Source organism: Silurus meridionalis, chromosome 14 (genome assembly GCF_014805685.1).
Source record: "Silurus meridionalis isolate SWU-2019-XX chromosome 14, ASM1480568v1, whole genome shotgun sequence".
In the NCBI taxonomy this organism is placed as follows: domain Eukaryota; kingdom Metazoa; phylum Chordata; class Actinopteri; order Siluriformes; family Siluridae; genus Silurus; species Silurus meridionalis.
The window spans coordinates 15,551,400-15,578,807 of NC_060897.1; the positions used below are offsets into that span (position 1 = coordinate 15,551,400).

Sequence of the window (27,408 nt, forward strand, 5' to 3'; positions counted from 1 at the left end):
ACCCTTCTCCTCTCCATCATATCAGCTACCTCTCTCCCTTTACCCGTCATAGTACCAACATTTAAAGTAACAACCCGAACCTCCACTCTCCTACACTGCTCCTTTCCCTGCCGTCTCTGTAGACGTCTTCCTCCTCTCCTCCTCCTCCTTCCCTGTCGGCTAACGATACCTGTGGCGGTCATTGTTAACCCGGGCCTCGACCGATCCGGTATGAAATTCTCATTTGTGATCCGCATATTTGATTTGGCACATGTTTTACGCTGGATGCCCTTCCTAACACAACCCTTCCTATTTACCCGGGCTTGGGACCGGCACTAAGAGTGCACTGGCTTGTGCATCCATGATGGCTGGGTTGCAAATCAATTATTATAAATGAATGAAGCTATTCATTATCAGATAAAGTAGTTGGCTACACTGGACTTGATAATGTATTTTTCCAGTGTATTGTTTTAGGGCACTGGCTGCTACGAAATTAATTAAATTGATTAAAAATGAATTTATTCTAAAAAAAAGAAATAATCAAATGATTAATGGCAACAAACTTTGAGAACTACAGCACTAATAAGCTGATGTTGAAGCAGAAGAAGAGTGGACATTTCCACAATGGATTTTTGGATTGATTGCATGATCTTCAATTTCCTTTTTCTTTAACACCTTTGTATGTATGGTCGATCGAACCTACAAGTGTGATCAGAACCACGGGAAGCGCTTCAAAATTGAACACTGCTCTCTGGCGCATGTGAGTGACTAAGCATTGCTCTGTCCATGTGCTTGGAAAACCCAGATGATTTAAGTTGTATAAGGATTTATATTAACCTGTGAGGGTTCTGGCTTTATAATAGAATACAACACTCAATCAGGGTGACAAGTAAACTTTATATGAAAATGCCTGCTATAGAAAAAGAAGGATGCACACTATTGTACAATTTCTGACTGAACTTTTGGTACCCCTTATTTATGTTAAGCTAATATCTACTCTTGAATTCCTTCACAGCCATAACATAACAACACCTAATATTCTATTTTACAAGACAAAAATACAACTCATGTTCTGTTGTTAGATAAATGTATTATTGCAGTTCTTGTAGAATTGTATGTGTATTGCTATTAACAGAATGTCCAATGTGAGCAAGAAGTGATTCAGCTATTTCAGAGCTGCTATTTGAAGTCTCTCCCAGTGGGCATGATTTCATCCTTCCTGAACACTTTTGTGTGTTGAGTAACATACTTGATGAAGCTATAATCATCAATAAAGAATGAATGGACTCATTTTTTCTTCCTGGTAATAAAATTCAGCCATAGAGTATTAGAATTTTTTTCTTTTTACTGCCCTTACGTATTTTTGTTTTTCTGATGAAAGGTCAGTAAAAAAACACACTTTTTTTTTTGTGTTAGAAATCCATAAGGATTTAGTTGCTTTCCAGGGCTTTTATATAAGATTAACATGACATTTAACTTTTATTTTATATATATTTTCTTTACAAAGAGTGCAAATAACACATTGATTTCAATATTTACAAGAAAGTGGTAGTACATGGGTACAAATCACATAAATCATAAGAAAAACATGTAGCATGTAGGGGTGTAGCTTGGGGTGTATTTTTTAGAAATCATTGTAAGCTTGTACAAATATTTCATTTGAATCTGTTGGCTAGTCTGCATGTTGATTACTTAGAAAATAATGACGCTACATCAGACAAAGGGTCAGCTACACAGAACTCAGGATTTTATATCTCCAGGGTATTGCCAATTTATATTTACATTTATGGCATTTGGCAGACACTCTTATCCAGAGCAACCTACACATGAGCAGTTAAGGGTAAAGGACCCAGCAGTGATAGCTTAGTGATGCAGGGATATAAACTCAGTCGTTCCATCAGTTCCATCAGGCTTTACAAATGAGCTAATATTTAGCATAAACTAAAACAAAAACTTTTATAAAATGGCAATAGGGCACTATAAATCATTGGCCTTAAAAGATAATGAGCTGCTTTATTTTTTATTGTCCCGAGATATTAGAGGTTCTTAGGATTACACACTGTGAACTCTAAAATTAGGTGTCACTAAAGACATCAAAGACTTTGGATGCTGCTCACCCAAGCAAGCTTTAATTGCTACTGTAATCTATAAAAGAACATTAACAACAGTGGGGTGTCACCTCAGGAGTGTTCAAAGGCATTCGTCACTGCAGTTTATTAGCCTTTTCACAGTCTGTGTAAATTGAAAACCTGAAAGGTGAAGGAAAATCCTACAAACATGATTGAAATGATCATGCAATTAGTATGAAAATACTATGCAATAATAAAAATAATAAAAATTAAATATATAAAAACTGTGTTGGAGAATTATAGTTGTGTTTTTTCACACCGGTGTATATTTTAATATACAGACCGAGGACACGTTAAAGGAAGTGGTATGTAATATGATGGGATACTGAAATATCAAACATCTCCTCTAATGGAGTTTTAATGATAGAGGTGGATGGCTGGGTCTAACATGTAATTTCAAAATGTCTAATAGATGATTGTTCTAACACTGAATATGCTCTCTTTACATTTGTTGCATTTTTATTATGAGCAAATCTGCTGGGTTTTGTCAGAAAATAACGCAGTCAGAAAGACACAGAAACGAAAACCTTCTACCTGACTGATTTAAGAGGTACAGCTTGCAGGTTTTAAACAGTGGACTTTTTTTTTTTTAGATTTTGGCTTCTTTTTGTTGTTGCATGAGCAACAAATGAACACTGTCAAATAAGAATAGTGTTCAGTATGACTGGTGGGTCATTTTGGTCATGTTACATGAAGTAGGTGGTGATAATATGTACATAACTGGCTCCAGATTATTATAAAAGATTTTTTAGATTTTATTTTAATGTTATTTTAAACCTTATTAATAACCATGTATGTCAACTATGGATACAATAAATAGCAAAACAAAAAAGACATGCTTGCAGTGTTCTTTTTTTATTTCATACATAACTGTCCTGAATAAATAACTGTATGCGTACATACGTGTGTAGACACACCTACACACACACACCCACACACACCCCAGTAAAAGTAAATCACTGCCACACTGGGAAAAGTGCTGTTCTTAAATATGCTCTAGGCTTCATATTGTTTGTTTAAGGCACACACTTAAACAGGACACACACTTAAATGCCACACACACAATGCTGTATTATCTTTGTGCTTGTATTTTGTTTAGTCCGAAATCAGAGGTGATCTTCACGCGTGCTCACAGTCGCTGGAGTCGAGGGTGATGATGACTGCCGCCTCGCACCGAAACATGGAGTCGTGCACCAGTTCACAGCTTTGCAGCTCCGGCAAAACGTCCTTTACACAAATTGGCTGCATGGGGGGGGGAAAAAAAGTATGAATGTATAACTCACTGCAACGCAGCACGTCGTTTCATATAAATTCGCATGAACCAGTTGTGAAGCTGCGGTGTTTACGACGGTGTTTGCGCACGCGCAGTGGATTTCAGTGGTGCTGAAAGGACAGCTCTGAACTTTCAAAACGTGCGCGCAAAGACAACACTTAAATATTTTATTTTTTTCAAACCAAAATTGTGGAAACCTGCAAGTAATGTGGAAATACGATACAAAAATGAAAACTGGTTTGGGATATTTGCATTTTTAAGTTTCAACAAGCAAAACAACAAACTGACACTTTTTAAAAATTACAATTAGATTGTTTTATGATGAGTTTCTATAACATTAATGCAATAAATAGGATACGATTTAACTATCAATCAATCATCATCATTGACCTGTATCCGATCCTGTAGAAATGATCTTAATCAGTTCATGGGATCACTAAAAGTAACTTATCTATACAACTTTTATACTCTGTATAGCTGTTGTGACTGTTTTAACTATGTCCATAGTTAAAAGCGCCATAAAAATAAAATGTAACTATAGTAAAATAAACCTCTGGCTCACCATATTTTTCAGCGCGAAGTTTGTGTGCAAGACTGCGTTATTTTCAGGGAAATCTCCGCCGTCCCGTGTGTCTTGTTCAGCTCTTCTGAACGCTGATCTCCGGATCCCCGACAGCAGCCCTGATGCTCTCCCGACCGAATAATAACTGGGTCCGGCTGCTTGTTTGTACCAGGCTTCAGCAGGTGTGTGTACAGCGAGCACGCAAATGGTCAAAATGAACCAAGCACGCGTTTCACACTTCCCCATTATTAAACACTGAGAAACAAAAGCCTCTCAAAAACGTTTACAAATAAGCTCGAAACTGTCGCTTTGCTCTGTAATTCGGGCTTTATATAGGAGGCAGCCCCCGTGCTCGTGTTCACATTTCGTCAACTTCATTTCAGCGATGATTCATTTCCGTTAAAGATCAATAGAGCCAGTGGATCCAGTGGGGCTTTTCTAAACACAATCAGAATAGAAAAAAAACGAGGATAAACTGTAACTATTCCTTATTTCTGGGATGGGAACCCTCAAAGATACACAATTTGATAGTAACTTCCTTATATAACCTTGAAAGTTTACATAGAAAGCTTGCTGCAAGTTCAATCATATTTAAATGCTTCAATAATAATGATACACCATGTCCACTATTTTAGGTAAAAGGAATATACAAGGAGGTACAAAAATAAGCACCTCAGTGACATGAAAATGTTTCTGGAACTAAAAGTAACCTCCAACAAAGAGAAAGCTCAGAACCTAACCTTAAGCATGAATGAATTGACAGGCAAGAAAAAGATGCCATGCAACCAGACAGATGTGCATAAGAGCAGAAGGTGCTGCTTTTTTAAATGCATGTTTTGGGTCATCATCTATCTGCATGAAGTTCAACCTAATTACAAGGTAAGCTTTCTCTTTGCTGGAGGTTACTTTTGATTCCAAGACTTTTGCTCTCTCTCTCTCTCTCTCTCTCTCTCTCTCTCTCTCTCTCTCTCTCTCTCTCTATATATATATATATACACACACACACACTTATATTGTTCTATATAATGCTTTTTTTTTCATAGTCACATTTCTTTCATTAACTGCTGTTTTCCTTGGCTAATTTATTTGCTGTCTGGTTATTTTTTACTTTTTCTGAACAATCCAGCTCATTCTCAGATTCAAAATGGCACTCTGGGCTTTATGTTAGTTTATTCCTTTTAACAACAAATACAGTTTATACCTGAGAAACCCAGGGCTTAAAGAGCAGACATTTAGAACTAATAAATATTTTAACAAACAATCTCACAGCAGAAAATTAGTCAAATTTTCCACTGTTTAGCATCAACTAGGAAACAAAAAAAAAAAAAAAAAACTGGTGGGTTAAACAAAACCAAACAAAAGGTGCCAAGTAATTTAACACATCTAATTGTAAATATCAATAAATACAATATTGATACATCATCTCATATCTAATAATCTTTTAATATCTATTAACTAATTAAACAAAAATTTCTTCAATATATAGCAAACATGATAAAACTGGCCTTGCCATCCCAGTATTTCAGTTTTTTAAATCTACTTCAACTTACTCCAGTTTAACTCAACATTGTTAGGCACAATTTGCATGTTCAAACAAAACATCAAAAGTAAAAAACGTGCAGTTATTTAAACTTCTTCTTTCGGCTGCTCCCATTAGGGGTCGCCACAGCGGATCATCCATCTGCAGTTATTTAAACAAACAACAATAAACAACAAATAGAACAATACATGCAACAATTTTTTATTCTAATTTGAAATTATTTTAAATTTTCAAGTGAGAGGAAGTAATCATCATCCAGTGCTTCTACAGCTGATAGTCTTCCAGAACAGACCAGCAGCTTTGAGAGGAGAGTTTGGACTTTGACATCCTGTCGAAGGCACAAGTCAAGAATTATATAAAAGCTGATAAATAAAATTTATCAAAAGTGCATCCAGGAAATATTCACTTACCAGCAGTAATCCAGACAACCTTGGGCAATGTTGCTCATTGTCCGTATCTCCAGTCCAGTCAGGAGCATAAAGCTGAAAACAGAAACCATGGTGGTTTAACTCAGGAAAACCTTTTGAAAACTTTTAACATCAAAACATATAAAACATAAGATTTTTAGTCATTAGAAATGTTTTTTCCCCCCAAACCCAATTACTAGATGGAGAAAAAGAATCTTTATGTGACTCCTACCCAGAGCATGAGGCCTCCAAAAGCGTACATGTCGGAGGCAGGAGAAGGCGGTTTGCTCTGTTTTAGCTCTGGAGCCACAAGACTGATGGAGCCAGTCACCATGCCACAGTCCACAGCCCTCTGCTCCTAAAAAACCCCAAAAACATGCATATAGCCTGATTCCCCTACACAGGTTCAAAACTCTAAAAGAAAGGTTAAGTTTATAAAAAACAAAAAAAACAACAAAAAACCCCAAAACAAACAATAATAAAAAAAAAAGCATGACTTTATAAATATTGTTCACTATTAGATATGATTATGTATGCTGTACTTACAATACAATTTTCTACTTTAATAATTTAAGAAATTGTCTACTTTAACATTTTAATTAACAATAAAAGCTTACTATATTTACTAATAGAGTATAACACTACAGACTCAGTTCTTTATTCTGATTACACTATAGTATATTGGAGGAAGCAAGATTGTAGCATTTGTTTGTGCAAGTCCACATAAGGTTAATATGCCAATTTACGAAAATTGTTCATCTTTATACCGTAATTTCCGGACTATACAGCGCACCCATATATAAGCCGCACCCACTGAATTTGACAAAGATTTTTATTTATAAATAAGCCACACCTGTCTATAAGCCGCAGGTGTCTACACTGAAACTAATGAACTTTACACAGGCTTTAACGAAAGACACTAAATGCAATATGTTGCGCTTTTATTGGGAGCATAGCGGTATTTAGGGAATAGCCTGCCACTGCATTCTTCCGCTATTACTGCGTGTGTGTGAGACTGAGGAGTATGTCCTTATTATTTTCTGATGCTCATTTCTAAGTTTCTTTGACTAACCCATAACGCTGTTGCCAAGAAAAATAAAAAAGCACAAGTTTTGGAAACCTGTCTGTGCTTATATGATTTCTGTTGAAACTGGAGTTAGCGAGCTCTCCCTTCACCCAGACTCAACACGTTACAGCGGCTTGTATCTAAACAGTAGCCGACCAAGTAAGTCATTTTTCACTGTCTTCCTCCTTCCTTTCACAACTACAGTGGCACCTTGACCTACGAGTGCATTAATGTACGAGTTTTCCGAGGTACGAGCGGTCACTCTGTCGGTTTTTTTGCTTTGTTACGCGAGCAAAAAATTGAGGTACGAGCTCAAGACGCCGCTGCTAGATGGCGAAGCGAAGCCAGAAAGCGAAGATTGTGACGAAAATTAAGATAAGCAAAGAAGAAAAAGTAAAAAAATTTAAAGTTTAGGGATACGTAGTGTACGGGAGTGATGGTAAAAAACGAGTTTTCCCTCCGCCTCCGCTTATCGCCTCTACCACCCCTCCACCCACACACACACACCCCACCCACCCCACCGGCGTTTTCGTTAGCTCAAGTCGTCTCATTTCCAAGGAAAATACACTGAATAAAACCCTATTATATCTTTACATACTCTTTCTATTATGTTTTTTATACAAGATTTGTTATTTAGAAATGTATTTTCCAATTTAATAACATGAAACACAAAAACGGTGTCTCTTTTGAGGGATGGAACGGATTAATGCCATTTTAAGTATTTTCCATATGGAAAACTGATTTGATGTGCGAGCAAATTGAGATACGAGCTCATCCACGGAATGAAATAAACTCGTAGGTCAAGGTACCACTGTATTTCTCTGGGGAGTTTATCTTTTGTCAAGTTTTTCTCCCGAAGCCGTGCAGCTCAGAACACAGGTGAGGTGCGTTTTTTCGTTTCCGTTCGGAAATTTCATTGGTCTAATGTTATGTCGCTCAGTTTTTTGGATTGAAGTTTGTGAAACCGGGAAAAACCCAGAAAAAAAAAAATCCATAAAATAAGCCGCTTCGTTGTTTAAGAAGCGGGGTTCAAAACGTATGGAAAAAGTAGCGGCTTATAGTCTGAAAAATACGGTACTTACCTTTTTTGAAATCTAGTGCAAAGCATGAAATGTAGTTGCTTTTATATCTTTTACATACAGAATCAAACTGAGGACAGTGTAACAGCTCATGCAGCCCCAGAAACAAGTATAACTGACCCTTTGCACAACCCCCTCCAAAACATACTTCCCCCATTATTAAACAATCCTCTCCCCCTGTACATCCCTCGGGTGCCAATCTTCTTAATCTTCTTCTTTCAGCTTCTCCCATTAGGGGTCGCAACAGCGGATCATCTGTCTCCACACCCCTGTCCTCTACATCTGCCACCAACTACCTGCATGTCTTCCTTCACCACATCTATAAACCTGCTCCTTGGTCTTCCTCTTTTCCTCCTTCCTGGTGGCTCCATCCTCAGCATTCTCCTATCAATATACCCCAATGTCCCTCCTCTGCACATGTCCAAACCATCTCAATCTCGCCTCCCTCACCTTGTCTCCAAAACGTCCTGCGCTGTCCCTCTAATAAACTCATTTCTAATCCTGTCCATCCTCGTCACTCCCAACGAAAACCTCAACATCTTCAACTCTGCTACCTCCAGCTCCACCTCCTGTCTTTTACTCAATGCCACTGTCTCTAAACCATACAACATCACAGGTCTCACCACAGTCCTCTACACTTTCCCTTTCACTCTTGCTGATACCCTTCTATCACAAATCAATCCTGCCACTCTTCTCCACCCACTCCACCCTGCCTGCACACTGTTGACCCCAGGTACCTGATCTCCTCCACCTTCTCCACCTCTTCTCCCTGCAACTGCACCACTCCACTGCCATTCCTCTCATTCACACACATGTACTCTGTCTTACTCCTACTGACTTTTCATTCCCCTTCTCTCCAGTGCATATCTCCACCTCTCCAGGCTCTTCTCAACCTGCTCCCTACTCTCACCACAAATCACAATATCATCCGCAAACATCATAGTCCATGGAGACTCCTGTCTGACCTTGTCTGTCAACCTGTCCATCACTACTGCAAACACCAATCCTTGATGCAGTCCAGCCTTCACCTTGAACCAGTCTGTTGTTCCTACTGCACACTTCACTGCTGTCACACTGTCCTCATACATGTCCTGCACCACCTCACATACTTCCCTGACACACCAGACATCCTCAAAGAATACCACAACTCCTCTCTCGGCACTCTGTCGTACGCTTTCTCTAAATCCACAAACACACAAAGCAACTCCTTCTGACCTTCTCTATACTTCTCCATCAACATTCTCAAAGCATGGGGTCAAAACAAATCTGGATAATTTTCTAATATTACTTTAATTCTTGTGAATAATGGTTATCAAACCGTTAATTAACAGCAGTAACTAATTATATTGTAAAAGGAGTTTGAATTTGCCCATTCACAGCTTTATAGATATGTGCACTGTTCAATGGCTTAGACAGAGTTTAGTTTTAGAAGTTTGGTAAGTTGAGCAACACTTGTTAAAAATATGATCCGGCAAAATATAAACTTTTGACAAAAGAGAACAGTGAGAACAGACAGTTAACCATATAACCACTACCCTTTGAAAAACAGAGATACTCACTGGCGTCTTTGTGAAATCAAAATCCCCGACAATGCCCTGCTCTCGGTTAAGAACAAACATGTTGTTCGCATTTAAAGAAGCATGTGTAATGCAGGACTCATGCAGACACTGTAAGCCCCGAAGTACTCCTCTCATCACCTTCCCAATCTCCTATAATTCAAATCAGAATGACCCACATTACAATAAGCAAATAAAATATTTCAACCTATATTATTCTATTAAATAGTGCAAAATGCTACTATGCTAGAATTAAACCATACAGGCATTTGCAATCTGAAAAAAAAAAAAAAAAAAAAAAAACAATTTCATTTATACGACATTACCGTGCATGTACCATGCAAAATCCATTAACTTGCATTAAAATAAGTATAATTAGGTGGAAATGATGCTAACAGAGCATTCATTCATCATTTGATTTCTGTGTATATGTATATACACTGTTAACTTGCATGACGGAAAATGAAGAATGTAAAGTTCATTACACGTAGCACTTATTTCCACAGGTCGATATAACCTAAATGTATGCAAATTTTACAAAAATTGTTAATGTTTATACTTAACTATTTTGAAATCTAGTCCAAACATTTAATGTACTTGCTTTTATATCTTTTTTTTTTTTTATACAGAATTAAGCTGATGTCTCTCATGCAGCCCCAGAAACAAGTATAACCGACCACCTCGAATACATACTTCCCCTGTCCCAATCCCCACGGCCCTATCAAACAATCCTCTCCTCCTCTGTACATCCCTCAGGTGCCAATATGGGGTCAAAACAAATCTTGATCATTTTTTAATATTACTTCATTCTGGTTAACAATAGTAATTAAACCGTTAAGCCATAATAAACGGTGGTGACTGTAATTCTATTGTAAAAAGACCTTGAATTTGCCCATTCATAGCTTTATAGAGATGTACACCAGAGGGCCATGCTATGGTTTACATCTCAAGAGTTTAGTTTGAGAAATCTGGTAAGTAAATGCAACTCATTAGAAATATGGGATGTTTAATAAGCATTTTAGGTGTGATTTTCAGCTGTCCACATACCTTCTGTTATACAGTGTATGAGCAGTGCACTTACAGGTGGTGTCAGGGGGGTGTGTTTCTGCACAGCCTTAAGACTGCTGCTCGAGTAGTAAGGCACCATGATGTAGGCAAGAGGATCCGACTGAAACACACATTCTGCACAATTAGAATATATAAAAAATAAAATCAATCAACTAAAACATTATGGCTTCTTCCTTTATCAGTGGATACACAGTCTTTTAGGCAGTACAGTAGCTACATTTACATTGACATATTTGAGCCATTGAAGGTTAAGAAACCTTGATTGGCAACAACAGGCCTACTGAGGTACTACCAACCTTCTGTTCATTATGAGTTACTGCTGATTCTCTACTACAGACCGACACTTGCTACCATTGGATTGCTTGCCACAAAACCTGTATCATAGTCAGATCTTACATTAAAACCTAAGTTTCATGAGATCTCAATTTTCTTTTATCTGCCAACAGCAGAGGAGTTATAGCAAGGAAAACAAACAAACAACAACAACAGAGCTGTAGAAATAGAGCACCTTGCCGAAGAAGAGTCCCAGCAGAGGCATGGCAAAGGACGGGTGCTGATTCTGAGCTTTGTGATATTGTGCAGCCTGCTTAATCATCCTCACTTCTGACTCTTCATCCACAGAGTAGCCCTGCACCAAAAAGATTGAAAATAATGAGCTGAGATTTTCAATTGCGATCTTAGAACGGAAAGGTTTGGTAATCAGCTGATGCTGCAAGCTACCGGAACAGGTGAGAGACCAAGAGTTGAGAACTTTGCTTCAATACATTAAAATAGTCTTGTTTTTGTTGTTTATTTTTAAGCACAAGTGTTCAAGACAGAGCTAGCAACAACCAAGAAAAAGGCATGAAAATATTGCCATTCCCAGTTGTGCAAAATATTTGTTTAAAAATATCTGCTCATCTACAATGTGTTGTTTTTCTGAATTCAGAATAAGTCTGACAAAAACACTGAATCATTTAACAGTTTTGTGTTCTGCAATCATTTATATTAAAATTTGTATTTAGGGTCTTTTTTTTTTTTTTTTTAAAGGAAGTCTTAAACCTCTGTCAGGTTTAGGGTTAAAACAAACATCCTAATACCCAGTAGAATTCATTACTAATAAACCATTTTACCAATTCTGAATCTAGTTTTGAAACCAAATACCACTACGCACTCAAAGCGTAATATTAAGCAAACTAATTTACTGCAGCGGGAGTCCATTGGCCACAAACTATTTGAATGATTGTCTATTTTAATAGGGCTTTTAAATGGGGCTTTTGTTACGATGTCTTTCGTTAAAAAGCAAAGGCAAGTAGTTTCTTCAGTTGTTGACTGGTACATTTTAGTCCTTGTATGATTTGGTGTCGGTGTTTTCTTTACTGGAGGATCGCAATAACTACATTTAGCTTCCAGGGATTAGGACGAACTGCACCAGTGCCTTGCTTACCTTGAGCACCACCTTTTGGTGCTGGAACTCAGTACACACTAGTGGCCTGCGCCCGCTCAGCTCTCTCATTGGTTCGGCATCAAATATGTCTCGATCCAAACTTTTTATTAACAGTCCCTCCGAGAGCTAGCCATAGCATAAAAAAAAAACAAAAAAACAACCTGTGTTAAATTAATAAATGATTACGCAACTGATTCTGCTTTGATGACTCACCAAGTAATTGTCAATGTCTGCCTCAGGATACAGTAGCCGAAGCTCAGGAAAGTTTCCTTTCACCAGCTCAGAGAGTTTTACCTAACCAATGACACAATAAAAACCCTGCTAACCACAAACCGATTAAACGGTTATGTATAGTTAAATAACGAATACAATTCAAGCGTACATATTGCTCTCTCTCACGCTGAATTTGCTCAAAGAGAGCGTTCCTGGTCTCAGCAATCTCTTCCTTCTTTCTAAGAATCTCGGGCAGGTCCAGGTCATCAGCCTGTCAAATACAAAATCCAACTAATCATTTATGTTAATAAATGTAAATTAATATTTCTATTAATATGTGCACATGTGCATTACCTCTTCCAGGCATCCCACCTCTACTAGCTTCCAACGCAGCTGTGAACGCAGACTCTTGATGCACTTCTTTACGTGAAAGAGCTCATCTGCTTTCTGGGAGCTGTTCTGCCACTGCACCATGTCCTCCTTAAACTTGTAAAACAATGAAACATGGTAAGCGGCACGGCTTCTCTTAACTATTAGCAGGAAGCTGCACTTCAATGATTAATATTATACGCAGCAAATTAGTTAACCATGCGTATTAAACTCATTTCCTACCTTTTTGTTATCGTCATACATCTTTGTAAGGTTACACAGTAGATGCTCCTCTTTCTGGATATGCTTCATCACCATATAGCATGCAGTGGACATTATTTTCATGTCTTCAACATTTTGCTCCTGTGAAGTTCATTCGAGAATTCATGTCCAGAAAGATTGAGGAACATTTACAAGGATTTATGATTAAACACAGCAAACTGAACACCCATATTTTTGCATTTTCACACTCACAAAGAATTTAGTGTTCAGCTCCTCAGACACAACAGACTCAGTCTGCTCCAGAAGCTCATCCACTCCTGCGCGAACAGCTTCCAAGGACACAGGAGTCTTTTCTGTCGAACAAAAAAACTAAAGACAAATTATTAGTGATCTTTCACAGATTACACAGGGGGTGGAAAAAAAAAAAAAAAAACATCTTTATACTTTTTATTTCTTTATATTAGCAGGTATCACAGAAGCACTTAAAGTCTCTTAATATTACTTCATACAATTACACTTTAACCAATACAGTTGGTTAGTTCAGAGCTTTTTGCTGTACCTTGCTAGTGCATTCTGCCCAGTCACTGAGAGCACAGAGGGCCTTATCTGTTGCCTCACGCACTGTTTTGAAGTTTTGTTGCCTTCGCGTTTTCCACTCACCGAAATCCTCTAAAGATTGATCCTGAACATCATTTGTTGCAACTGAACCAAATACAGCCATAAGTGATGAGCGGATATTCTAGTAAACAGTTGGGACACATGTGACACACACATGAATAAACTTGACTGAGAGCATCTATTTACTATAATCTTTGAAATTAGATTAGGTTTTAGCCTTACATATTAACTTCACACACACACACACACACACACACACACACACACACACACACACACCCACCCACCCACCTTTAGGGTGTTCATGCGTTCAGTAATTGGCAGACTGGCCACTATCTCAAGGAAGTCATCTATGGCAGTTAGAAGAACACTGCGAGCCTGATTCCGTCTGCTCACCAGGTCCTCCAACTCCCCCTTCTGACAGAATATGTAACATACAGTACACATGCTAACAAATGTACATTGTCCTTCAGAATTCACACTCTTTATAAAAATTAGCAAGTATTAATGCATAAAAGGAAGAGCACATGCACAATATGTATATGTTTTTTTGTTTTGTTTTTACAAGAAATTATTTGCTCTTACCACCGCACAAATAATATTTTATATTGCCTGCTATCTGGAGAACAGCACGAAGTGTAATACAATGCAAGGTAAGAGAGAGATCTCAATCTATTTTTATGCTTTGTTGGCAAAATACTAAGAAATTGGGCTCAGCTGAGCACAAAACATGAAAGCAAGTGTATTTCTATTGATGCTACTGATTTAAGTAAAAAACACATTTTTTAAAAACCACTTCCAAACATCTCGGTTAGGTGAATGATACATAGATCCTATTGGTTAAAGGGATCTGTGGATTAGGATAATTCTATTACAGTGTTCCAACTACAGTGGAACCCGCTTATCTCGCCCTCGGTTACCTCGACAACCCTATTAAGTCGACGTCTTTGAAGTGGAACCGCCAAATTCTCGCTTTTTCTAAGCATTTTTTATCGGTTATGTTTTTTTATGTCGCCGAACCCTGATATCTCGAGCACAAGGGGGAAAAAATTTGCTATTTAACGTCAGTTATCTCGGTGCAGCCGCAGAAGAACTCGCGGAAGTGGCGGAAAAATCAAACCTTACAGCTGCTACAGGTGTTGTATTGTATACTGGTGAATCTCTGCTGTTAGTTAGTGCTAGTGTTCGTAGTGTTAGTAGGGGCGCGGCGCTGGGAAGAAAAGAGCAAAAACACGTGCATGCACATTCTCATTTATTAACGCACATCATGTACATAAAGAAATTACAAGCACGTTAATATATTGCCGATATACTGGTTTTCCTTTATCTCGATCATCGGTTACCTCGATGCTTTTTGGCGACCCCCTAGGACATCGACATAACCGGGTTCCACTGTATAACACTTCCTATATTTTTTTTTTAATGAAGCAAATAAAACATCAATAAGGACATATGTATGTCCTTATTGGTTGGTTTTATATATATATATATATATATATATATATATATATATATATATATATATATATATATATATATATATATATACACACACACACACACACATATATACACACACACACACACACACACACACACACACACACACACACACACACACACACACACACACACACACACACACGATATGCATAATCTTGGCAAAAGACTATTGACCTTATATACAATGTTGTTTTATATTTTTTTGTAAGTGTTGATTTATTTACACATTTTATTCATTCAAACTTCACTGAAGTATATTTTACAGTAAGCTTAGTTATTTGTATAAAAACCCAGGCTGATTTCTTTAAATAATTAATATGATTTAAATAATTAAAATAAGTAATTTTAGATGGCTATGAGACTTCTGTGTAAATTGTGCACATTCAGTGTACAGTTAAGGAATAAAAATAAAGAACATTATGCAATACAATTATAATGGACAATACTCACACTTTCACACTCTTTAAGCTGCTTCAATTGCTGTCTGTAGTCTTCCCACGCCAACTCAAGTGTTTCCGATATAAGTGGCATGACAATTCTATTGTTGAGCACCACTGGTATAGATTCAGAAAGGCATTCCTCTGCAGTAGTGCCCTTTCCACTATCCCTATAAAAGATAAAGGGGGTTGGAACATATAACTGTCGGTGGCTAGTGAGGGTTAATATACATTTCTCCTGGGAGAACCACCTCATGGTTTAAATTCTGTATTGTTTACACAAGAATAGGAACAATGTTACTCAGAGATCACTGAAAAACCTCACTGCCATTTAAACAGCATTCGATTCAAGGAACCCTCACAGATCAGCACGACACGTATCTTGTTGAACACCATAACACAGTATAAAAAGCATTCTTACGAGCATTTCTACCCAATAACACCCCTCTCCCTGCATAGCGATCCAAACAGGTGTTAATGCAGAAATATATACCAGGCCTAAACAGCTTTCAATAATACAGGAAAATAGGAAATAATATGTTTAATATTTACCTGTTTCTTCTCACCACTTCCACCTTTTTAGCCAGTTGGGAAAACCGCGTACATTCTGGTAATTTCATATTCACTTCCACACACTCATCTTTTCTTAGACATGGCTCAAGAGCTTTCTGTCAAACAAACAACAATTCATATTCGATCTAGAAACTAGAACAACAATTAATTAAACATTTATCATCTAATGTATACATATATGGAGGTTGTCTATGTATACATTAGATTGGCTACAGGTTTACAAATATATATAAATATATAACTGCAACTTCTCAAATATAGGTTTTTTTTACCTGCAGCTCCAATCTGGCTTCCTTCAGCTGCTGCTCTAGATTATCTGCTTGATTCTGGAGGTCGCTCTTCTCCTTCTCAAGTTTATTTATTTCCTTCATTTTCTCTTCCACCTCTTCTCTTGCCCTCTACCAAGTGAGAAAAAAAATTGAACAAAAGAAAATATTTAACTCAGAAACAATGCATACTGTATCGCATAAAAAATAAAAAGGAGTTAATGGTAAAATAATTAAAGCTTCAAATCACATTTTTGTATAAACGGTACAAGATCCAATATGAGTGTGGTACATATAGATTGAAAAAGAATAAGTCGCAATAAATGATGAGGGGGAAACTCTTTAGTAAATGTAGAATGAGAGAGAATGAGCACCTGCAGTTTTAATTCAGCTTCATGTAGCATTTGCTCAGTGACCTGACTACACAGCTGTACGATGACTTTCTCGGCATTAGGCTGCTGGCTTTCCTTTACCAACTCCCTCTCTGCTTCTGGCACACTGGAAGCCATTAGAGTTTTGCTGGTGCTTTGCTCTCTTTATAAAAAGAAAAAAAAAGCATTAAACAGAACTTTTTGACCTCCACTTTGACCTAAACCCTGGTCAACAATATAAAATCAGATTACTAGGGGTGCACAATTATTTCTCTTTAATCAAAATCACTTTATCTAAAGCAAGCTGATTAGCTCATTAATTACTATTGACATCGACAAATTCATTTCTGAGTGCTTGATTCAAAAGTTTTTAAAATGTGGTTGCACATTTTGTGGTGGTTCATTAAATTAGCATTTTGAAGAGCCGTTTTAATTAATGGGATCTGCTAAGGCGCAGTCCGATTCCGATTCTTATTCTAATATACGTTATAATAATATACACCCTACATGGATTTCTTATTTCACCCTAACATAACTCAGGAAATCCAACGCAGAACAAAAGCAAAGTTATTTCAGAAAGCTAAAATTTTAAATCATACAGGAAACCCTTCAGAAACTTTTTTCCCCACACAGCTTTACAAAAAATGTGAAAAAAATGGTACCTTCTGTTAAGTAATCCAGTCTTACTTCAAAATTTCCACATTGAGCAACACTGTTTATTCATGATCATATTGGTCATTATGGTGCAGCCCTATAGATCAGCATAAAAGTTTTCTTATGCGTAAAATATGTAAAAAAAAAATAACTTACTTTATGACTTCAGGCTTTTGGTTGGAGAAAACGGGGCGTAATTTGGGCATATATCCTAAAGATCCTGTGTTTTCAGAGTCTCCCTGAGGTATCCGGGAAAGCCACAATCCAGTCTGCTTATTAGAAGGAGACGGGGACTCAATGTTGCCTGGAATAGTCACTATGGCAAATTTGAACTTCAACACTTCTTCACCAATATCCAGATTGCCCTGAAATGCCTTAACCAAGATCGTTCCATCAAAGCAGTCCGACATCACATTAACACGCAGCTTCTTTCCATATATCAGATTCTGAAGAAAGGACTTCCCCTGGTATATAAAATGAGAACACATAACACTAGTGAGTGCACATATTTACCTTCTGTGGGACTTTAACAATGATATTATATGATCTGTATATAAGATATATATTGATTTATTAGGGCTGTCAAAATTAACAAGTTAATGCAAATTCATTTTAACGGCACTAATTTTATTAGCACGATAATGCAGCGCACATTTCTGCTTGACCATTTTTATTAAAAAACAACAATATAAAAGAAGCGAAATCCACCGATTATTATTTTTAATCACTAAACATTGGTTTTACTGATGCATCAAGTCTTAAATCAAGCAGCAAAATCCGCCATCATGCACACATCCGGCAATTAAAACCGTCCGTGTGGAAACAAAGATTCCGTTTGGTGTCCTGATGATTTACATAAATTAAAAACACCATAATTACTTGTAAAACATTAACAAGTGTTTTTTTTTTTTTAGGAGCTGCCCCGCCATCAGTAAATGTAAACAGGCTTGTCTGTTTGAGCAACTGGTCTTAGTGCAAATAAAGTAATAATGGGAAACATTGGGTTTTCCTATGTTCTTTTTACCATTTGTTTAATAGACCGGAAGAAGTTGTTTGAAAAACATGTCTACCATCTTTGAAACATGCCCATGTTCTTTATGCTTTATGTTGAGACTGGTTAGGGTAATAACAAATGTACATTTTGCATGTTTAAAAAAAAGTGAAGTGAATGAACAGGCTTGTGTACTGTAAGCAAATTGCACAATGAAAATAAAAATAAGTAATGGGCACTTTTATGTTATTTTTTTGTGTCCAAAAGTTATTTGAAAAACATATATGACCTTTGAAACATGTCTAGTCTTTATGCTCTATGATGAGTATGGTTTCACTAATAATAAACATACATTAGCATAATGTTTTCTCCATTTTAACTTGGTGCAAGTGTGATTACTATATTGCCCACACCTGTTACTTGCCACAGGCGTGTCTAAATATAAATAGACACACAGGAGAATCATATGCTTGAAAAGCAATTATTTCTTGCGATATTGACAAGGTGCCAATAACTTTGTCCAGTCCATTTTTGAGTTCTGTGTGAAAGCTTATCAATTTTGACTTTTCTTCTCTGTTTTTGTGTTGTTCCAATGCAAACAGAAAAAAATAAACATGTGCGTACCAAAACATTCACAACTGCTACAATATTCTGAGAGAAGGGTTGCATTTTCTGACAGAATTGCAAGGGTGCTGATATTTTTGGCCATGACTGTATACAGTGTGTGTTATATATACACACACACACTCACCAGCCACTTTATTAGGTACACCTGTCCAACTGCTCTTTAACGCAAATTTCTAAATCAGCCAATCACATGGCAGCAACTCAATGCATTTAGGCATGTAGACATGGTCAAGACGATGTGCTACAGTACAAACTGAGCGTCAGAATGGGGAAGAAAGGTGATTTAAGTGACTTTGAACGTGGCATGGTTGTTGGTGCCAGACGGGCTGGTCTGAGTATTTCAGAAACTGCTGATCTACTGGGATTTTCACACACAACCATCTCTAGGGTTTACAGAGAATGGTCCGAAAAAGAGAAAATATCCAGTGAGCGGCAGTTCTGTGGGCGCAAATGCCTTGTTGATGCCAGAGGTCAGAGGAGAATAGCCAGACTGGTTCGAGCTGATAGAAAGGCAACAGTAACTCAAAAAACCACTCGTTACAACCGAGGTATGCAGAAGAGCATCTCTGAATGCACAACACGTCGAACCTTCAGGGCGAATGGGCTACAGCAGCAGCAGACCACACCGGGTGCCACTCCTGACAGCTAAGAACAGGAAACTGAGGCTACAGTTCGCACAGGCTCACCAAAATTGGACATTAGAAGTTTGGAAAAACGTTGCCCGGTCTGATGAATCTCGATTTCTGCTGCGACATTCGGGTGGTAGGGTCAGAATTTGGCGTCAACAACATGAAAGCATGGATCCATCCTGCCTTGTATCAACGGTTCAGGCTGGTGGTGGTGGTGTAATGGTGTGGGGATATTTTCTTGGCACACTTTGGGCCCATTAGTACCAATTGAGCATCGTGTCAACGCCACAGCCTACCTGAGTATTGTTGTTGACCATGTCCATCCCTTTATGACCACAGTGTACCCATCTTCTGATGGCTACTTCCAGCAGGATAACGTGCCATGTCATAAAGCGCGAATCATCTCAGACTGGTTTCTTAACCATGACTGAGTTCACTGTACTCAAATGGCCTCCACAGTCACCAGATCTCAATCTAATAGAGCACCTTTGGGATGTGGTGGAACGGGAGATTCGCATCATGGATGTGCAGCCGACAAATCTGCAGCAACTATCTGCAGATGCTATCATGTCAATATGGACCAAAATTTTTTGAGGAATGTTTCCAGTACCTTGTTGAATCTATGCCATGAAGGATTAAGGCAGTTCTGAAGGCAACAGGGGGTCCAACCCGGTACTAGTAAGGTGTACCTAATAAAGTGGCCGGTGAGTGAATGAGTGAATATATAATAAAAAATAAATATATACAGTGGAACCTCGGGTTACGAATTTAATTCGTTCCGGTACTTTATTCGTAACCTGAAAAGTTCGTATCCCGATACAAATTTCCCCATAATAATGAACAGAAACTTCGGTAATTCGTTCTGGACAACCAAAAATATTACTTAAATAAAAATAAAGCCAATATTCACTAATATTTACTTTTAACATGTTATATTAAAATCATACCACATAAAAACATACAAAAGAGGAAAACATCTTTACGGGGTACTTTCCCTTTGAGAAGACTCGCTGCAGGAGACGACGTTCGTAGAAGGGGAGGAGGAGAGTTATTGTTTGAAGGAGAATCTTATTATATTATATTATTTATATATTATATTATAGAATATTAAAGACAGTGTTATTAACACGAACGCTGAGACAATTGTTGCATTAGAGGGAAAATGAGAGCTGTTTCTTTAAGGCTACTATCAGTTGGTATTGAAGTCCAGAGTGAAATTCATTATGGGTATTGTACTTCGGAAAAGACTGTAACCCTGCTAATCTATCTTCATAAAAACAAGTAAAGTGGTTATGCATCGGCTAATGTTGTCCATCTCATCATTCCACGAGCATCAACTAACGAGTTGTTACGCTGCTGCCGGGAAAAGTTCAAGCGGATAAGTAACACGATGCTCTCGCTAGGGACACAGGACGCTAACTGATGTGACGAGCTGCGTGGATAGAGCAAAAACAACCAACTTGCCTGCGATTTTTTGGTGAGCGGCGTTCGTATCCCGATATATTGTTCGTAACCAGGGGCAAAAATTTTGATGAACTGCGATTCGTAACCTGAATTATAAGTATGCCAGGGCGTTCGTAACCCGAGGTTCCACTGTATGCATGTGTGTATATATATATATATATATATATATATATATATATATATATATATATATATATATATATATATATATATATAAAGTACAGATGTATGCAATTACATAAATAACATTGATTTTGGTCTCCTAAAATGGTGATATGCAAAAAGGATGCAATGCTAAAAATAAATAAATAATAAAAACAATGACATTAAAGTTAACCTAAACAAAACTAAAATATTATAAAACTGTAGGTTTTCATATACTTCCAGAAAAGAAAATTCCCTTGAATCTAACGATATTGCTTGTTTACCTATTGCCCCTGATCCATCATAGCAAACTTTTCATGGTTGTCTTTAAAACTAGAGTTACCTGGGAGTATTGTGGTGAGCCCTGATCACTTGCCAAACTAAAGCCCCAGAACTTGTATCTTTGGGCAAGAGCAGTCGACTGCAGGTCTTCTGGGAGTTCAACAAGATCAGACCTGTCTACCACCTCCTCATTTCCATAATCAATATAAGTAACGTGAAACTAAACATAAGGAATACAAAAATGCAAAAAAGCATGATCTCAAAATCTGGTTAAAACGAGACAGCTATTTTAACATCAATCAATTTATATATACAATCAATACATTTTTTATTGCTATATTTATTAATATAGAGATAGGCTTACTGAGTCATCTATCTGCTTCTGCACTTTGCATCTATACCAGCATCTGTCTCCTGAGTAGCAGGCTCCATAAACCTGCAACAGAGAAGGAAAAGATAAAAGAAGCAAAGCATGCTGCGGAAGCTTCTCTCTTATTAATCAGTTACCTCTCATCGAAATATGACATTTACAACCTTTATGCAGCCAGTTATCTGTTAAACTGCACCACCATTTCCTGTTTAATGATGGTATGAAAGTGGGTAATTGCTACCATGGGGGAAGCAAGTATTCAACACGTTTTTGTTTTTTTAATTAAACACAGTTCCAATGCAGCAATTCACATAAAATAGCGCAAACCATCTTGTTGCAAAGGTCCCGGGAGAGCTCTTTTGGAAATGCTGCCCCAAGTCTGAAGCTCTTTCAGAGTGGTCATTGAGCTCATGGTTTAATGACTAACCATCTGACTGCTCCAGAAATCTTGTGAGAAGCGCCTGTTCATGGCTGGTTTATGGTGGAGTGACGTTCCTTCCACATGCAGATAATGGCTCTAATGGTGCTTTCAGAAACATTTATGAGTTGCGAAATCCATCGGTAACCAGTGCCGTTGTTATGTAGTGCAGCCATGTTGTTGTGAAGGTCTTAGGAGCTCAAATGTCATTCCACTTTATTCAACATAACTTTTCATGCATTGTTATATTGTCATTTCTCTATCAGAATAGAATTCTTAAAGTAAATACCAATGTCGAGTCAAACCTCCATGTGATTTGCTGCACTGGAACTGTGTTTATTTAAAAAAAAAAAAAAAAAAAACGTTAATTTGTTTAAAACGTAGTTCCCCAAAAGCAGGTAGTCAGCAACAAATATAACTTTCTGTAAGCTTTCATTTGCAAATTTACACAACATACAGTATCTCAAAAGTGAGTACACACCTCACATTTCAACAACCATTTTAGTATAACTTTTCAAGGGGCAACACTATAGAAATGAAACTCGGATATATTTTATAGTCAATGTTCAGGTTGTATAGCAGTATAGATTTACTGTCCTCTAAAATAACAACATACAGCCATTATTGTCAAAACAGCTGGCAACAAAAGTGAGCACACCCTGTACGTTCTTCAACCCCCTTGTTGCTGATGAATCAAGTGGAACATCTTCCCAGAAGAGTGGAGCAAATTATAAGAGCAAATTGGGACTAAATGTGGAATGCGATTCTCAAAAATCACATACCGTACTTATGACCAGGTGTTCGCACTTTTGGCAATATATTGCATATATCATTCTGCCCAAGACTACTGGGTGATAATGTGTTCACCATGTTAAAATAAAAGATTAATGATACATTATTAAATATCAAAACTAATAAAATTCTGTCGAAAATAACGATGCAATAATTAATTTCGTTTTTTGTATTTTGGACCCTTTTGCTTATGTTTAGACATTGCTTTTATGGTCATTCCAAACATATACATTAGATTACAGGGTGAAATAAAACAATATTCTCCCATGACCAAGGCGCTGCATGAGACAACACAAAACTAACCGGGGCACGTCATAAAGAAAACGTGCGACATTAAAGCCAAAAAAACAAGCAGCATAAGACAGACAGAGCACCGATCAGCACAGCAGATATGGATTTGTCAGTATAATAAATAATGTACATGTCAATACTAAACATGTATATTTGTAAAAAAATTACAAATTGGAACCTGCCATAACTGACTGTCATTGGTCACAGTACAGTACACATTTAAACAACACTTTCCAAATCTATTTAATCAAATAGAAAAATTGTATCTCATAAAACGAACATTTCTAGCTTGAGAGTATCCTTACCCTGTACTTTATGTACATTAATTTTTTTTTAGGAATATTATAACAAATAGTGGTTCTGGATTCAGTTGTACAGGTGCATCTCAATTAAACAAAATATTGTTAGAAGCTTGAATTATTTAGTAATTCATACAAAATGTCACAGACATCATCACACACAGACTGATATATTTCAGGTGTTTATCTCTTTTCATTTTAAAAACTTTGGCTCACAATTAACAAAAACCCACCAATTCACTTATTCATTTAATTCATCTAAAATAAATTTGAATACTTCATAAGACCAATAAAAAAAAAAAAAAAAAAAAGAAAGGGTGAATTGTTAGTCTTCTGGAACGTTTGTTCAATTACTGTATATGTACTCAGTATTTAGTAGGAGCTCCTTTTGCTTTAATTACTGCCTAAATTTGCCGTGGCGTGGAGGTGATCGGTCTGTGGCACTGCTGAGGTGGTATGGAAGCCCAGGTTTCTTTGACAGTGGCCTTCAGCTCATCTGCATTTTGTGGTCTCTTGTTTCTCATTTTTCTCTTGACAACATCCCATAGACTCTTTATAGGGGATCAGATCTGGTGAGTTTGCTGGCCAGTCAAGCACACTAACACCATGGTCATTTAACCAACTTTTGGTGCTTCTATCAGTGTGAGCAGGTGCCAAATCAGAAAATCAAATCTCCATAAAGCTGGACAGCAGAGGGAAGCTTTTAAACTTCCTGGTAGACGGCTGTGCTGACCTTGGACTTGATAAAACACAGTGGACCAACACCAGAAGATGACACGACTCCCCAAACCACCACTGACTGTGCAAACTTTACACTGGACCTCAAGCAATTTGGATTCTGTGCCTCTCCTCTCTTCTTCCAGACTCTGGGACCTTGCTTTCTAAATGAAATGCAACATTTTCTTTTCTTTTATCTGAAAAAAGGATTTTGGCCCACTGAGCAACAGTCCAGCCCTTTTTGTCCATTTGCCCAGCTAAGACATCTCTGGCGTTGTCTCTGGTTCAGGAGTGGCTTGACTAAAGGAATGCGTCAGTTGTAGCCCATGGATACTGGTAGCCTGAACCAGACTGAGACACCATTTAAAGGCTCAGGAAACCTTTGCAGGTGTTTGGATTTAATGATCTGATTAGAGTGTGACACCACGAGTCTCCACTATTTTTTACAACTTTTTCACAATTTTCTGAATTTTGCGTTTTCAAGCCATAATCATCAAAATAAAAAATAAACACCTGAAATATCAGTCTGTGTGTGATGAATCTATATAATAAACAAGTTTTACTTTTTGTATTGAATTACTAAAATAATCCACTTTGTAATGATATTCTAATTTATTGAGATGCACCTGTATGTCTAAATGCTGTGTTTGTAATAGAGAGATGCATTTAATTGCCACATTATACATCACAGCGAAATTATTTCATCGAGTTTCCACAGCTTGATAGAAAGTTGGATCAGATCATGGGGTTAAAGTGCAGAGTCAGCCATGATTCAGCACCCCTTGATCAAAGACGGTTAAGGGCCTTAAACAAGGGCCCCAACAGTCGCAGCTTGGCAGTGCTGGGGCTCGAACCCCTGACCTTCCAATTGGAACTCAGAGACTTAACAAATGATTTACCAATACTCTATTTTAAAATGTCCTCACCTTGTGGGGACTTGGCTTGCTCTTCAGTCTCTGTGCAGTGGGACATTTATCTGACAACAAGGTGTCCATGTTCTCACAGGCCTTGTCCTCAGTCACATTCTTGAACATGATAAAATGATAAATGAAGGATGGTAACATGTAAAAACAAATATGCAGGTGAATGCAGAGATAAACAAACCTTGAATGCAGCTCTGTATTTATTTCAGTACTAACATGTCTGAGCAACTAATCATGATGACATCAAGAATTACCTGAGCCCAGAATGTGATGGCATCCACGACATGAGTGACGAGAACAAGCTCCACTAGAACATTACAACGAGAAGAATTGTAGATAAGAGCATTACAAATACTGGTTGTGGTGTAAATGCGGGATTCAGGCGCGACAGCTATCGCGTGGTAGAGCCACTTACTGGTTTGCAAGTCGGCTTCTCTGAATTGTTCCATCAACTCTCTCGCGTCTAAAAGCAACATGGCGACTGAGTATGACTCTCATCCAGATCATCACATCCAGATTATTACAAAACTTATCAACTAGAAAATCTTAACTCACCAGTCGAAGTTAATATACATTGTAGAAATGGTAGAAGGAAATCCTGAATGATGTTTAATTTGTCAGCGGTTATAATTTCCTCGTTAAGTCGATTTCTGAGTAAACATGTAAAGTTTGTGTGTTTGTTTGTTTTAATATGTATGGATTATAGGTTGTGCTCTGCAACATGAGGCGCTTCCAAACCACTGAGCTGCAGCCTATGAAGGGCACTTAAACAGAAGAACCCTCATTGAAGGGGGTGACCCCTCACTGAACCCTCACTGACGTCAAAAGATTGGATGTTTAGTGACCCCCGATTCATTTCCATTTAAAAAATTGGCGAAATTTTCTTTTTTCTCAAGTACTTTTAAAACCGATATCGATACCAGTACCAATAATCTGTCAAAATATATTTTATATAATTAATCAGAAATATACCAGTGTTTTTACAACCATTTTTCGAGGCACTGCACACTGCACATAGTGGTCTACCTGAATCAATCCGCCTCTTAATTTCACCATTCTGACAACATAGCTATAGTAACAATCAATATAATACAGAAACTCAATATAACAGAATGCTGCATCAGAGACGTATCTAATGCAGCGAGAATGAATGCCTCTTTATACTAAAGAATGTGAGAAAATGCATATTTTTTTCCCTTAAAAAAAGTCACCACGCGCATACATCATCTATATCAGAAGCATGAATATTAACCTTATAGAGCCTTCAGGTTAAAATTGGCCTTGTAATATATTTGTAACCATCTGGCTGATATAAGAGTAAAAATATGATAGGAAATCTTAACTAAACATACAGAGAAAAGCTATTTAATGAAGAGAATAGACTATTAAGTCAGTGATTCTGATAGTGTTCAGACATTTATATTTACAGCATTTAGAGGACACCCTTATACAGAACAATGTAAAAAAGTGCTTCGAGCCTCTATTTATGAATAAATCAACACTTGAATAAATGAATAAAGATTACAAACTTGAGATACCATCAGCCTAAACTCTGTTGAGAGGAATTATAGCAAATTTTATAAAAATGTTACAAAATGGCACATTGAGTTATTACACAGTATATACAATCACAATTTTATCTCCCGATTAGTTTATATTAACGAAGTGTGAAACCTGAGCCTGCTTAGATGAATCATAAAGCTGATATCGATAATATAGTATGATATCTATATCTGTAACGGACGTACATTAGGTGCCACCCAGTGAAGAATGGGTTCCCTTTTGAGTCTGGTTTCTTTCGAGATTTCTTTCTCCAATCATCTTAGGGAGTTTTTCCTTGCCACAGTCACCACTGGCTCGCTCATTAGGGATAAACTTATAAGGAACAAACATATAGGTACTAACCTTTCAGCTTTATAATCTTTTTAAAGCTGTTTTGAGACAATGTCTATTGTTAAACACACTATACAAATGAAAATGATTTGAATCAGTTGAATCAATCAACTTAAAACTTTTCAAAAGCTTGCTTGGGACCACGGCAGTGATGGTCAGATTTTCGCCCCACATCAAGAATAATGAGTCATTGCAGTCAAATACGCCCCTAAAAGTAGTCCCAAATGAAATATAACTTTCACTGTATTTCCTTGAGT

At 37.3% G+C, this 27,408-nt stretch overlaps 2 protein-coding genes across 2 annotated transcripts; both read right to left on the reverse strand.

Moving 5' to 3' along the window:
• Positions 1–3,009: 3,009 nt before the first annotated feature.
• LOC124397073 (neuropeptide B-like) lies at positions 3,010–4,191 on the reverse strand. The gene is made up of 2 exons (XM_046866534.1): positions 3,944–4,191; positions 3,010–3,350 (listed from the first exon to the last, which is right to left on the reverse strand). Exons 1-2 carry the CDS (start codon positions 4,187–4,189, stop codon positions 3,228–3,230), a joined length of 369 nt encoding a protein of 122 aa, XP_046722490.1. The 5' UTR covers positions 4,190–4,191; the 3' UTR covers positions 3,010–3,227.
• Positions 4,192–5,096: 905 nt separating this feature from the next.
• On the reverse strand, positions 5,097–26,012 carry stk31 (serine/threonine kinase 31). The gene is made up of 25 exons (XM_046865534.1): positions 25,814–26,012; positions 25,674–25,721; positions 25,513–25,565; positions 25,262–25,360; positions 21,813–21,884; positions 21,510–21,668; positions 17,468–17,775; positions 16,661–16,820; positions 16,293–16,418; positions 16,000–16,115; positions 15,461–15,617; positions 13,799–13,924; positions 13,449–13,628; positions 13,142–13,258; positions 12,911–13,030; positions 12,653–12,784; positions 12,468–12,569; positions 12,299–12,379; positions 12,086–12,211; positions 11,168–11,287; positions 10,673–10,759; positions 9,595–9,744; positions 6,123–6,248; positions 5,894–5,965; positions 5,097–5,811 (listed from the first exon to the last, which is right to left on the reverse strand). Exons 2-25 carry the CDS (start codon positions 25,705–25,707, stop codon positions 5,701–5,703), a joined length of 2,934 nt encoding a protein of 977 aa, XP_046721490.1. The 5' UTR covers positions 25,708–25,721; positions 25,814–26,012; the 3' UTR covers positions 5,097–5,700.
• Between the last annotated feature and the right edge of the window lie 1,396 nt (positions 26,013–27,408).

Bases quoted from the DNA above. Each gene is read 5' to 3' on its own strand.
- LOC124397073 (XM_046866534.1), bottom strand. From the start codon at position 4,189: ATGGGGAAGTGTGAAACGCGTGCTTGGTTCATTTTGACCATTTGCGTG. The intron at 3,351-3,943 runs GTGAGCCAGAGG...CCCCCCATGCAG, and splicing joins ACTTCGCGCTGAAAAATATG to CCAATTTGTGTAAAGGACGT.
- stk31 (XM_046865534.1), bottom strand. From the start codon at position 25,707: ATGGAACAATTCAGAGAAGCCGACTTGCAAACCA. The intron at 16,116-16,292 runs GTAAAAAAAACC...TTTGTTTGACAG, and splicing joins AAGCCAGATTGGAGCTGCAG to AAAGCTCTTGAGCCATGTCT. The intron at 13,031-13,141 runs GTGAGTGTGAAA...TGAACTTCACAG, and splicing joins AGCTGAACACTAAATTCTTT to GAGCAAAATGTTGAAGACAT.